This window comes from Oryctolagus cuniculus, chromosome 6 (assembly GCF_051225735.1).
Source record: "Oryctolagus cuniculus isolate XC-2025 breed Fujian yellow rabbit chromosome 6, ASM5122573v1, whole genome shotgun sequence".
Taxonomy (NCBI): domain Eukaryota; kingdom Metazoa; phylum Chordata; class Mammalia; order Lagomorpha; family Leporidae; genus Oryctolagus; species Oryctolagus cuniculus.
In genome coordinates, this window is record NC_142872.1 from 107,835,828 (window position 1) to 107,849,451 (window position 13,624).

The 13,624-nt window shown below is 39.8% G+C and overlaps 1 protein-coding gene and 2 long non-coding RNA genes across 5 annotated transcripts in view; 2 read left to right on the top strand and 1 right to left on the bottom strand.

Moving 5' to 3' along the window:
- Positions 1-2,275, top strand: part of LOC138849933 (uncharacterized) — a 41,564-nt gene extending 39,289 nt beyond the window's left edge. The window contains exon 2 of the long non-coding RNA XR_011389175.1: positions 1,948-2,275. This is a non-coding gene — a long non-coding RNA (uncharacterized LOC138849933). The remainder of the gene's footprint in view (positions 1-1,947) is intronic.
- The window catches only part of SNX16 (sorting nexin 16), a 36,259-nt gene extending 26,686 nt beyond the window's left edge, over positions 1-9,573 (bottom strand). The window contains exons 1-5 of one of the 3 annotated variants that reach the window (XM_089335471.1): positions 9,353-9,573; positions 7,527-7,774; positions 7,300-7,439; positions 3,270-3,356; positions 1,519-1,667 (exon numbers count right to left, since the gene is read on the bottom strand). In XM_089335471.1, coding sequence (XP_089191597.1) covers positions 1,519-1,667; positions 3,270-3,356; positions 7,300-7,439; positions 7,527-7,674 — 524 coding nt within the window. In that variant the 5' untranslated portion in view covers positions 7,675-7,774; positions 9,353-9,573. Of the gene's footprint in view, positions 1-1,518; positions 1,668-3,269; positions 3,357-7,299; positions 7,815-9,352 lie in introns of all 3 variants that reach the window. The other 2 variants (XM_002710662.6, XM_089335470.1) reach the window with 2 other exon arrangements.
- Positions 9,567-13,624, top strand: part of LOC149126257 (uncharacterized) — a 438,647-nt gene continuing 434,589 nt past the window's right edge. Inside the window, exon 1 of the long non-coding RNA XR_016235778.1 lies at positions 9,567-9,676. This is a non-coding gene — a long non-coding RNA (uncharacterized LOC149126257). The remainder of the gene's footprint in view (positions 9,677-13,624) is intronic.

Sequence of the window (13,624 nt, forward strand, 5' to 3'; positions counted from 1 at the left end):
ATTCTAAGTGATGTGAAAAACTAAGGAAAAGTGTATCACCCTAAAAGTATAGAAGTTCAATTAATTACATACAATAGGCATTAGGTGACACTTAGCCTCAGTGGAGAACAGCTGATCCAGACACTGAGAAAAGAACCCAGTCTTAAAGTGGTTCTGGGTGAAGGGTCAATCAGGAAAGACAGCTACCTAAGAAGTGAAGTTTCTGTTGAAGGATGAAGGATTGGAAGAGTTACTTAGGCCATGGTGTTTCTAGGGAACAGCATATTTGAAGTCCCTAAGGGATATAGGAGCACAGTATACAGAGAATGGGGGCTGAGAGAAAAATAAGACCAAGGTTGGACAGACAGGCAGGTAGGCAGGGATCAGATGATTTAATCCAACAGCATCACAAAAGCTCACTGTAGCTGTGATAGGCTACAGAAATACAAGAGGATGAAGAAGACCAATAGGAAAGATTTTAGAGTAATTAAGGAAGAGATAACTGCTTGGATTAGGGTAATGATAGCTGAGCTGAAGAAAAATAGAGGAGTGGTACTTAAAACATACAGGAAGGAAGAAGAAGGAATAAGGTACTTAGGGATGTGTCAGTGTGTCAAGATGATTCATGAGTGTTGGGTAGATGATGCTGCTGAAAATGTGGGAAAGTCTGGCGACTACTCTTTCAAATCTTTTTTGGGTCTCAGATAACTTTAAGAGATATCAGAGAGAAGTATTAAGAAGACAGTTGAGTATATGAATCTGGAGTAGGGAGAAAGGGTCTGGCTTAAAGAAAATGAGGAGAAACAGGCAGAGATTCTGGGAAGCCATTAACCTTAGGCAGCACAAATCAAAAAAGTGGAAGAACATGAAAAAATATGCTTTATGTGTAACACAAGGTAATATACATAAAGGCTGAGAAAAAAGGTAGAAAAGTGGTATAGAATGGTTTTCTGAATTGTTTCCTAGATTTATGTGAAAAACTGCTAAACACACTTATGGATATAGATATCTATATAATATGCTACTGCTGCATTGTAAATGCCATCTTCTTTTTCTCAAAATAGTTCTATTAAGTCATTAAGCAATTTTTTTATAAATATACTCAGAAGCAAAAAAAAAAAAAACTATATAGATTCTCTCCCTCCCTTTTTAATGGCATTTGGTATTTTCATATTGCCATCCTTATGTATTAACCTAGGTTCATAATTTTCATATTTTATATCACTTAGGTGTAACATATTACCTAGTATGTGAGCCATTTGTTTGATTACTAAAAAACTAAATTCTAAGTTTACCATTGGGTGCTTTGAGCAAACAGAGTACTGAACTTTTCACTTTACTGACTTTAAAAACCTCGATAAAAACAAAATGCCAAGCAAAGTTATTACAGAAAGGAAGCAAGAAAATTCCATGTAATGCTTTATTAAAGATAAGTAATTATATTCTTATTCTATATTTTTGTGCATTAGTAACTGTGGTCCTACATTTATTCTTAAGTCGGTATGTTTTCATAACCACTTATTTCAATTTATTACATACCAGTTAGCAATGTCCTTATGAGCTACTAAATTTTGAAGAAATGCTTGTAATCCTAATTGTCTATCTTCTAAGAAGTCGGCATTGTAGTTATCCTTAAACCATCGTTTTGGTGGAAGTGCTAATCGAAAGCCTGGAAACATCTCTTTTAACTGAAAAAGAAAAAATAAAGTGCAATGTTTAACACAATTATATGAATTTTACAAAATCTACCCAGTTGACTATGTGAACTCATTAGTGAAATAATCCTAAAATAAGAGAATTAGATTCAGCTACACTTTTTGTGTCTCGTTTTATTTCTTAACTTCTAATATAAGTGGAGTTGTAGGTGCTGTTATCCTTGCCAAAACTTGACATCTTCCATGTTTTAATGCTAATCATTATAGTGAATGTGTAGTAGCACCTCACCATGGTTTTAATTTGCAATTCTAGGGGCTGGCGCTGTGGCACAGTGGGTTAACGCCCTGGCCTGAAGCGCTGGCATCCCATATGGGTGCCGGTTTGAGACCCAGCTGCTGCTCTTCTGATCCAGCTCTCTGCTATGGCCTGGGAAAGCAGTAGAAGATGGCCCAAGTTCTTGGGCCCCAGCACCCATGTGGGAGACCTGAAGACGCTCCTCGCTCCTGGCTCTGGATTGGCTCAGCTCCAGCTGCTGCGGCCAACTGGGGAGTGAACCAGTGGATGGAAGACCTCTCTCTCTGCATCTCCTCTTTCTGTGTAACTCTGATTTTCAAATAAATACATAAATCTTTTAAAAAAATTTGCAATTCTCCTGCTTATTTGCCAAAGTATCACAGTTCTTGTGTTCAAGTATCCCTTATGTAGTGTCCTAAGTAACAATGACTACATCATTCAATGAACTTCATCTCCATCTCAAGTAGGTATTATCTCACATCATCACAAGTAGGGTGAGTACAGTGCAAATAAGACAACTTGAAAGAGAATGAGACCACATTCATATAATTTTTATTATAGTATACTGCTATAACTGTCCTATTTTATGATTAGTTGTTGTTAGGCTCTTAATATGCCTAATTAGTAAATTCAATTCTTATGACAGATACGTATAGAAAAAAACTGTGTATAGGGTTTGGTATTACCTGCAGTTTTAGGCACACACTGGGGCTGTTGGAATGTATCCTCCATGGTTAAGAGGGCATTTCTGAAGGAGCCAAAGAAGGAGCTACCTTTCTCTAAGCAGAGAACCTCCACTTTGATTATGGCCTTGTCTAAATAATGTCTCTATGTGGTAAAAATGATCTCTGGCAAGTAAGGAAACAGTGATAAGTACCTGGTTCCTGCCATCGGATCAGCGTGGTGCGCCGGCCGCGGCGGCCATTGGAGGGTGAACCAACGGCAAAGGAAGACCTTTCTCTCTGTCTCTCTTTCTCACTGTCCACTTCTCCTGGTCTCCCATGGGGTGCAGGGCCCAAGGACTTGGGCCATCCTCCACTGCACTCCCTGGCCACAGCAGAGAGCTGGCCTGGAAGAGGGGCAACCGGGACAGATTCCGGCACCCCGACCGGGACTAGAACCTGGTGTGCCGGCACCACAAGGCGGAGGATTAGCCTAGTGAGCTGAGGCGCTGGCTCTTCAAGGCTATTAAAGTGAAACTCTTTCATATTTTTGGAAACTAGCAAAGATTTCACTTGAATAATTAAAAGGAGAAAAAAACCCACAAATTCAAGAGGAGTTATGGAACAAATAATAAATCAAAACTGAAAAATCAGTTTGGGATTTATTAAAGCACTCACTTTGTCATTAAGCCTGGAGAAGTCAGTGTATCTTCTGAAAACTACCCAGCTTTCTTCTGCGTTTTTCTTTACAAGTATTTTATACACCTGGTGAGAGAAAGAGAGGGAGAGGGAGAGAGAGAGAGTTAAAAATGCAAGTCTGATATTTTAAAGACTTTTAGTGATAAGCCAGACTACATAAATTACTATGTAAAAAACATCAGCAATCACTGAAACCATTAAATATACAAATATAAGCACCAAAGCAAGTTTTCTTAATATCAAAGTAACAAACATGAGACAAACTGCTTTTTCTGTGTACACTAATAAAGAACTCATTTGCTAACAAAAAGTGTTTTATGCCAACATTTTTAATAGAAAACTTCTAATAAATATAAATTTCGAAAGTACAACTTTTGGATTATAGTGGTTCTTCCCCCCATAACCACCCTCTCACCCACAAACCATCCCAGCTCCTCCCATCCCATTCTTCATGGATTCATTTTTAATTATCTTTATATACAGAAGATCAACTCTATGCTAAGTAAAGACTTCAACAGTTTGCATCCACACAGACACACAAAGTATAAAGTACTGTTTGAGTACTAGTTATACCGTTAATTCTCACAGTACAACTCATTAAGGACAGAGGTCCTACATGGGCAGCAAGTGCACAGTGACTGTTGTTGATTTAATTGACCCTATTATTTATGTCAGTGATCACCCGAGGCTCTTGTCATGAGCTGCCAAGGTTATGGAAGCCTCCTGAGTTCACAAATTCCGACCTTATTTAGATGAGGTCATAATCAAAGTGGAAGTTCTCTCATCCTTTCAGAGAAAGGTACCTCCTTCTTTGATGACCCCTTCTTCCCACCGGAACCTCACAGAGATCTTTCATTTAGGCCATTTTTTGCCACAGTGTCTTGCCTTTCCCATGCCTGAAATACTCTCAGGGGCTTTTTAGCCAGATCTGAATGCCTTAAGGTGCTGTTTAGGGCATTTGTCACTCTATGAGTCTGCTGTGTATCCCACTTCCCATGTTGGATTGTTCTCTCCTTTTTAATTCTATCAATTGTTAGCAGACTTTGGTCTTATTTATGTGATCCCTTTGACCCTTAATCTTATCGTTATGAACTTAAACTAATCACTTTAACAAGTAAGATGGCATTGGTACCTGCCAACTTAATGGGATTTGGAGTACCATGTATACCAACGCTTTTTAAAATTCATAAGAGGCAATTATGCTTGAAGAAGCTATAAAAAAAGCTGCATTTATTCTATAATTTCATTTTTAAATCTAACTACCAAGCAAAGTGTTTAAATAGGATCAGTTTTAACCAAGTCTGAAATATAAACCATATCTATACATTAGATAAAATTTTACATTTTTATAATTATTTATAATTATCTAAGCTATTAATAGAAACACTTGGGTTGAAACAAGTCAACATATTTTAAAAAGAACATAGTAGGGGCTGGCACGGTTGCGTAGTGGGTAAAGCCACCTGCAGTGCCGGTATCCCCTATGGGTGCCGGTTTGAGACCCAGCTGCTCCACTTGGGCCCCTCTACCTGTGTGGGACTCAGAAGAGGCTCCTCGCTTTGGACTGGCACAGCTCTGGCCATCGTGTTCAACTGGGGAGTAAACCAGTGGATGGAAGACTTCTCTCTCTGCCTCTCCTTCTCTCTCTGTGTATCTCTGACTTTCAAGTAAATAAACAAATCTAAAAAAAGGCCTCCATTTTTAAAGGTAAATTTTTTTAAAGATTTACTTATTTATTTGGAATTCAGAGTTATACAGAGGGAGGCAGAGAGAGGGGGAGAGGGGGAGAGGAGAGAGAGGGGCAGGGGGAGAGAGGGAGGGGAGAGAGAGAGAGAGAATGTCTTCCATCTGATGGTTCACTCAATTGGCCACAATGGCTGGAGCTGTGCAGATCCGAAGCCAGGAGCCAGAAGCTTCTTCCTGGTGTCCCACGCGGGTGCAGGGGCCCTAGGACTTGGGCCATCCTCTACTGCTTTCGCAGGCCATAGCACAGAACTGGATAGGAAGTAGAGCAGCCAGGTTTCGAATTGGCACCCACATGGGATGCGGGCGCTTTAGGCCAGGGCGTTAACCCACTGCACCAGCCCCAAAAGGTAAAATTTTAAAACTTAGTGATGACAGAATTTCTATGGTATTCTGTATTTGCTGAATGAAATGAAATTATTTTCAAAGAATTTATTTAAATAAAAAAATTTACTTAAAAGGGAAAGGTCGGGGAGAGAGGGAGATGGGGAGAGTGGAGAATTGGAGATTGATTTTCCAACCAGTGGTTCACTCTAAATGCTTGTAATGGCTGGGCTGGGCTGGCCTTGGCCAGGCTGAAGCCAGGAGGCAGAAACTCCATCGGTTTCAAGGGCCTAAGTACTTGAGCCATCACATATGCTGCCTCTGAAGAAGCACATTAGCAGGTAGCTAGAATTAGAAGAGGAGCCAGGACTCTAACCAGGCATTCAATACATGACATGAGTGTCTTAACTGCTGTGCCAAACACAAACCACAAAATCCTTTAGCTTTGAAATAAGGGACAAGTTATGTGTGTAACATTAAAGAACAGAGAACAAGATCATTTCCATATCTTTTCAAAAAAATTATTTATTTTGAAAGAGTTATTGAGAGAGAGAGAGAAAGAGAGTAAGAGACAGAGCTTCCATCTGATGGTTTACTCCCCACAAGGCTGCAATGGCTAGTGCTGGGCTATGCCAAAGCCAGGGGCTTTACCTGGGTGTCCCACTGGATGGCAGGGGCCCAAACACTTGGGTCATTTTCCATTGCTTTTCCCAGGCTATTACCAGGGAGCTAGATTGGAAGTGGGGCAGCTAGGACATGAAGCAGTGCCCATACAGGATGCTGGCGTCGCAGGTGGTAGCTTTACCCACTATACCACAATGCTGTCTCCTATTTCCATCTTTAACTTTGTAATATCTAAGTCTGGGGGAACAAGATTATATGGGTGACCTTTAAAGTCTGCAGAGAATCCTGATCTAAGAGAGTCCTAATGGGTATAAAAAGAAACCATTTTAGGAGTCATTCATTAAAAAAAAAAAGAGATAAATGGAGTGAAAAATCTTTGGAGCAGGAATAACTGATGCATTTGATAATTAGGTTTATCTATAAATAATCTATATTGACTTTGTTTTCCTGTTTCAGAAAATTAACACCCCCCCCCCCCCCCCCCCCGCCCCCAACTCCTACTCACCACTGTGGCTCCTGAACACTATTTCTCTAGGAAGCAAAAAGAACACTTTGGTGTTTTCCCTCTTGGAGAAAGCTTTCCTTCCACCTTTCATGCTTTCACTGAAAACTTCATGTGTAGTGCTGCTCACTCCCTTTCCAATGTTCTAGCAGTATTTATTGTTTCTATTCTTTATTTGAAATTCAGCATATATTACTTTGTACTACCTTTTTATGTAGTGTTTATTTTTGGATATGTATATGAACATATGCAGCAGCATACATTGAGCTATAAAATACATGCAAAGAAGCACACCAACCGTGAGGATATAACTTGATGAATTTTCAGGAGGTGAACACATCCATGTGACAAACAGCCAAACTGTGGTACATTTATATAATGGAATAATATCAGTAATAAAAATGAGCTACCTATTTATTATTTATTATCAAGGATAAATCATATAATGCTGAAAGAGACCAGACCCAAGAGCACATACTCAATAATTCCATTTATATAAAGAACAAAAAAGATCAAAACTAATTTAAGTTATCAGAAAAGTGTTGGGTTAGTGGGTTCTGACCAGCAGCAAGCAAGCTGAGCATTTAGGGTGTTAATAATGTTTCTCCACCTGCGTGCTAGTTACATAGGTGTGTCTGGTTTACGGAAGTATATTAAGGTAAAACCAAAGTAAAACCAAAGTTTACTACAGCATGAAAACTACTAGAGCTTTATGTTCAAGAAGTTATGTTATATGTTAATCAATTTAGCACCGGCTTAAACACACATGTCAGCCAATCTTTCACTTTCTCCTGGTGTACTGCAGTCAGTACTTACAGTAAATTTAGCTCTTTCTTCCATCACCTCATAACCCAGGATAGTAGGTGTAGATGGTCTCTCTTCAAAATTTACTCTTTCAGAATTTTGTTCCTCAGTTTCTCTAGGTCTAGCAGAATACTCAATGGAAGAATCTGTACCTGTAAATTTAGTCCTAATGAGGGGACTGCTACAAACAGATGAAGTACCATCCATTTGATCCGGAACAGTTGTCTGTTTAAAATTACCCATATTCGAGTCTTCTAACTGGCCTTTGGAAGAGTTTGAACTTGTTGAGGTACTGCCAAAAGAAGAACTTCTTTGATTTCTGTTGGCTGTAAAACTGGAAGCTGAGTTTCCTATGGGCATAGGAACTGGGACATACGGAGTGGCCATCTTCTTTTGGCCTTTGGAACAAACCTGCCCACTGTTGAGTCCGGCCACTTAGAGGTCAACTAACATGCAATCCATTATTTTCTTTTCAGGAATTCACTACCTAAAAATGAGATGGACATATTGAAGGGTAAGTCTTTAGTCTGGAACAAAATCAAATAGAAAAAAAATGTTTTCAGTTCTGTGAGAGTCTTTTATTTGGAATGAAAACATTTTACAAATCCCTTCCTTTAATTCCAATTATTTCTAAGAGCTTATTTTTGACACCCATGTTACATGTTACTTGTTTCCCATTTTATTTTCTGGTGAAAGATTTCTATAATGTTTATTTTAATCCAATTTTATCTCTATAAAAGAACTGGTAGGAAGGAGAGTAATTAAGACTCTTTGGAAGCTTTATTCTGTGTATTGTCCTGACAGCATTATATGCTTATCTTTCTGATAGTACACATACAATCTTGAGAGGGAACAAAAAATGAGGGAATAATTATTCCCACTGTCTTTTAATCAATGAAACTCTAAACACTTACAGGGATTAAAAACTGACTCAGAAGCTTAGATACTATGTGGTATCAGATGTTTTTAACGTAACATTTAATACAACTCAAGATCAACTGTATTTGAAAAATATAAGCAACAAATAATAAAACCTAATGAACATTAAATTCATTTCTAACAAGATTAAATGATTTAAAGTTTATTTTCCACAGCTTCCAAGTTATCACCAACTCTGCTTTGCAATAATCTGAGGGTTCTTAAACCATTCTCATGTTTAACCTGTTAAAAGGACCAGTCTATCTTGTATAGAAAAATTTCACAGCAACACAAAAAATAGGCTACTGTAAAGTTGCCCATTCCCAAGCTCATAAGAAATGGTAACAACTAAGATCAACAAAATGACAGGACTACACAAAACCTCAGTGGATCCGAGCGCCCAACTTCATCTCTGTTAACTCTGCCTTGAGAAAGAGGAAGAGAGGCTGCCCTGGACTTGGAGAGAGGTTGACACAGGAGTTTTAACTCAGCACGTGGCTCTGGGCAATCCTCCCCATTACCAACATTGAAGAAACCTGAGCTGCTGATTCACCGCTCCTAGCTTCCGCCTGAGGGCTTTCCAAAGGAAACAGTAAATAAAAGTTTGAAAACTTCCACCTGCTCAAGGCCCGGGGGATCGCCCCGCCCTTGGCCACTCCACCCACCACCCGAGGCCGCCAGGTAGTGACAGCGGGAGCGGCCCCTCCACACCGCCGCCGCCCGCGGCCAGAGCGCGAGCTGCCAGAGCGTAAAGCGTTCGGTGCTCACGAGGAGCCGTAGTCCCTGCAGGTCCCGGTGAGGCGATGCCCCACGGGCGGTCATCTCAGTCCCGCCGCGGGCACGCAAGCCGGCGGGCGAGAGGGGCGTGCGGCCAGAGGTAAGTGTAGACAGCCAGGCGCGGCTCCACCCTAGCAGGGTGAGGTCGAGGTCCGCGAAGGGCATCGCTCTGGGGCTGTGTGCGGCCGCAGACACCAGCCACTGCCGGGGCTCCCTCGGGGCCGAGATCCTCCCGCCGCCTCTCACACGCACGGCGGCGTCCGCGGTGCCTTTCCACTCTCCCACGGGCCCGCTTGCCGCCCGCCACACGTCCGCGGTGCAGGTGTCACACGCACCGGAGCCCGGACGGCGCCCGCCCTCCAGTTCTTACCTCAGTCCCCTCGGCAGTCGGACTCGAGCGCGCTTCCCGGGGACGGTTACATCGAACTCTTCAACCGCGGCTTCTCGTCTCCTCCCACAACACGGAAAAGCTCACGTGACTCTCGGTCCCAAAAGCAGCGGCTGCCCACCTCACCCCGCCTCCGCAGGGCCGCCGGGCCCAGGAACGTCGCGAGGAGGAGGGGAGGGGCCGGGCGTGGGACCACGATCCAGGAAGTGACGTCGCGGCAAAGGCGCCAGTCTCGGGAGGCGCTGACTGGAGGTGTTGGGCTTCTGCTGTTTTGTAGCGGGAGGAAATCTACTTCCGCGGTGGGAAGTGAGTTTTCTCTCTGCTCGCTTTACGTTTGAAGTCAACTTTTGAGAACTAGAGACAGTGGTACCTAGTTTTTTTACAGGTAATTATAAGACTACAATTCCCAGGAGGCACCACATGCTAGCGTTATTCCGGCTTCATGCTTTGCATCATGGAACTTGTAGTCATAACCTGTTTGAGGTAGTTCTACTACACTACAGATTGATTTCCACAATTAGAGGCGCTTTAGGGGATGACAGGCGTTTGAGGAGTGGGAGGAGAGAACGCCACACATAGCCTGTGTGTCCTACATAATTCAGAAGTCCTCACTGGCAGATAACCCCTGAAATTCTTCAGTGTTTTTTAATCACCTGGGTTGCAGTTTTATCACAAATGGTCCAGTATTAAGCCGGTTTAAGATTATTAGGAAAGCCGTTTTTTGGTATGCAAATACTGAGATTCAGACTAGTCTACTGGCCTGTTGATCATTAGAATTGTGCTATTGGATGTTGAAGTAATTCCATGATTTCTAAGGCTTTTCAGTAGTCCCAAGACTGGGAAAAATTGATGGTAGTAATTTCAACATTAACATAAGCAGATAAACTCATTTTGGTGTAATGATGTGTTTTAGTTGAGAGAAACTGTCTTTTGAGATTGAATGAAACAATAAAGTAGATTATTCCTCAGAAACAGTGGACTAAAACACAAGTAGTTGCCAGTATAAACTTGGCAGTTTCGATTTTATGGTGTTGGTTGTACCACTGAGTTCTGTAAGCTAAGGGTAGGAGAGAGAAAAAGCAAAGAATAATAAGTCTTGGAATGTCTCGCTCTGTTGTGAACAGGGCTTCAGGTAATAGCAAAGGGACCTGTTTTGAGGACTGCTTGTCCAATATCCAGGAGAACAAGGAAAGCTAAACCTTCAGGAAGTAAGGGTGTTTACATTCTACATGTAGAAGAATAAAGATGTAAAAGAGGTCATTGAAATTTCTGAATCAAAGAGCTTTCTTCAAAACTTGTTGAATGGCACATAACAGAGCATACATACTGCATGTTTTCTTTATTTCCTGTAATGGTTGGTGCCAATAAATGTCTCGATTTTACTTTCAAGAAATTAATAAGCATCTGTAGTAATAAAGAAAACATTTTTTCATTTTAAAATATTTAAAATAATGAAAGTATAAAGTATAAATCTGTGAGCACACATAGATTTAGCAATTTTTAAGACATTTTGTTGTATTTGCCTCATATGAAAATATTATAGACATATAAATAATCTGTTTTTGAAAGCAAAGATGTATATGATAATATTGCATAATGTGAGATTCATGACAAAAATCATGAAATTAAGAAAGAAGGGTGTATTATTTTGTAAGGAGTATATTTTAGGGAAGACAATAGTTGTACATATATCCCAAACAATACAACATCCACACATTTTTGAAGTATGTATATATATATGCCACAAATGAGAGAAAACATATGGTATTTGTCTTTCTGTGTCTGGATTATTTCAACTCAGTATAATGATCTTCAGTTGCATCCATTTTGTTGCCAGTGTCAAGATTCCATTCTTTTTGACTGAGTAATATTCCATTATATCCATATATGTGTGTGTGTGTGTGTGTGTGCATTTCACATTTTATTCATCTGTTCACCCATTTATGAACATCTAGATTGATTCCATATCTTTGTTATGTGAATAGTACTACAATAAATGTGGGAGTGCAGGTATCTCATTCATATGCTGACTTCATTTCCTTTGGATATATTCCCAGAAATGATTTAGCTAGGACTTATGATAAGTCTATTTTTAGTTTTTTTGAGGAATCTCCATACTGTTTTCTGTAATGGCTATTTTGCTTTCCCATCAACAGTGTATTAGGGTTCCCTTTTCTTCACATCCTTGTCAGTATTTGTTATTATTATTTTGCTTTTTGGTAATAGCTATTTTAATTGGAGTGAGATGATACTTCTGTGATTTTTATTTACATTTCCCTAATGGCTAGTGTTACTGAATATTTTTTCTCATCTGTTTGTTGGTCAGTTATGTTAAGGACAGAATATCTTGTGCTTGGTCAAAGTAAAAAATGATGACATTATCACAGACTGTACCTTATGGCTAGTTCTTTTCTATGGAATATTTTAGTTCAGCTCCTGTTCACTCTATACCATTCTCACAAATTGAAATGTTTACATCTTAACTTGCAGCATAACGGAATTTTTTTCTATCCCTTTTATTAATTTAATTTTATATAATACATGGATTCCTAGAAGGGCATTTTGATCTCATCAAAGGTATAATTTCATGGAACATTAAATAGGTATTGGTAACTGGACATACAGAGAAATGGATGTGTAGTCAGGAGGTGATTCTTTAGGAGGCTTCCTCAATCTTAGCATTTCCCCCTTCTCAGGAATTGGTTTATCTTCCACAAGTCTGGGCTCCTATTGGCTGCTTTTGTAATGTATCACTCTTGTTAAACTTTTTTTTTTTAAATTTATGTCATAATTGATTGTATTTGAAGAAGACATTGGACCCAAATTATGTTCGACACATGTTCTTTCCTAGAATTAAAATATGAGAATAAAGGGAGGGATGTGGGTTGAAAGTCACAGGAGCTAAAGTCATACTAAAGACAATTCTGTGGTGAGAAGGTACATGGAATTCCGCTAAAGTTCCTGGAATTGATTTGGTCCCTTCCCCTTCTCCACTTCTCTGTGGAGTCCACAAGGTAATCTATTATCCTTTAAATAGATTTGTTTTCTTAAATGTAGCCAGAGTTTATTCTTCTGCTCCAAGCCAGAAATGAAACTAGTATAGCAAGTTGGAATTAGGCAGACTGAAAATGAATAGTAGATACTGATAAAATGCCTTCCTGGCCTTTGGAAATAACTTTTTATAATTTATAATCTAAAATCTTAAAGTTTGGCATTCCACATCCTGCTGTCTGCTTATAACATGAAGAAACAATTTAGTGATTTATAACTAAAATGACAAAAACCTTCATTAATTATTTTTGTTTCATTTCATGGATTCCATTATTAATGGATGTTATTTTTATTGTTGGTGTTTCTTTTCTCACTGCTGTAAAATTGTGAATCCAGAGAAGAATCACAAATGATCTCTTTTTAGAGTAATGGGAGATGACGAAAGTAGTAGCAGGGCAACATGACAGCTGAATTTATCTCAGTGAGCCTATGACCTATGTAATTTCCTAAGTCCAGCATAGGAATTATGTGACATTTATAATGTCACAGAGATGACACTTCACTATAGCTACCATTGATTAGTGATTTGCCTCTCATATAAGAAAAGTTTTGCAAGCAAATGTGCAAATCCTACTAAAAGCAGAGACCAAATTCTTTCTGAAATCACAGTTGTGAATGTACGTGATGATCATGAAGATAAGTGTACATGTTATAGCTGAGAGTCAGAGGCTAGACACTCTGCTTGTGGTCACAGAACTAACTCTTCTTTGACTCCCAAACTAGTAACCTTCTTACTGAACAACATAAGACACCATGTCTTGAGCACTTCTATACTATGTTCTGCCTACGTATACTTCAGCTTTCCGATATGTGTTGCTACTGATGTGTCCTCAATTAGTATTTGATATACAGGAAACCTCTAAGGACTTTATGCACATAGAAGATCTGCACTGGGCCTTTTGAGGGTTGATGGGAACTGAATATGTACAGGAGGAAAGCAGGACACATCAGGCAAAATGAAAGACTTGAGAGAGGACTTAGCAGAGTAGGGGGTGTTGTGGACAATTAGGAGACTGACTTGATTGGATGGGAGGTAGCGTTAGAGTAGGCTGGAATTAGATAAGCTCCTGTGCATCCCTCAAGTCTTCCTCAAATATAATCTTATCAGTAATACCTTTCTACTTTCCTCATATGGAATTAAGTAATTCCCTCCTCTCTGATTGCACTGAATTTGGTATATGAATACAGACAAAATCATCCCAC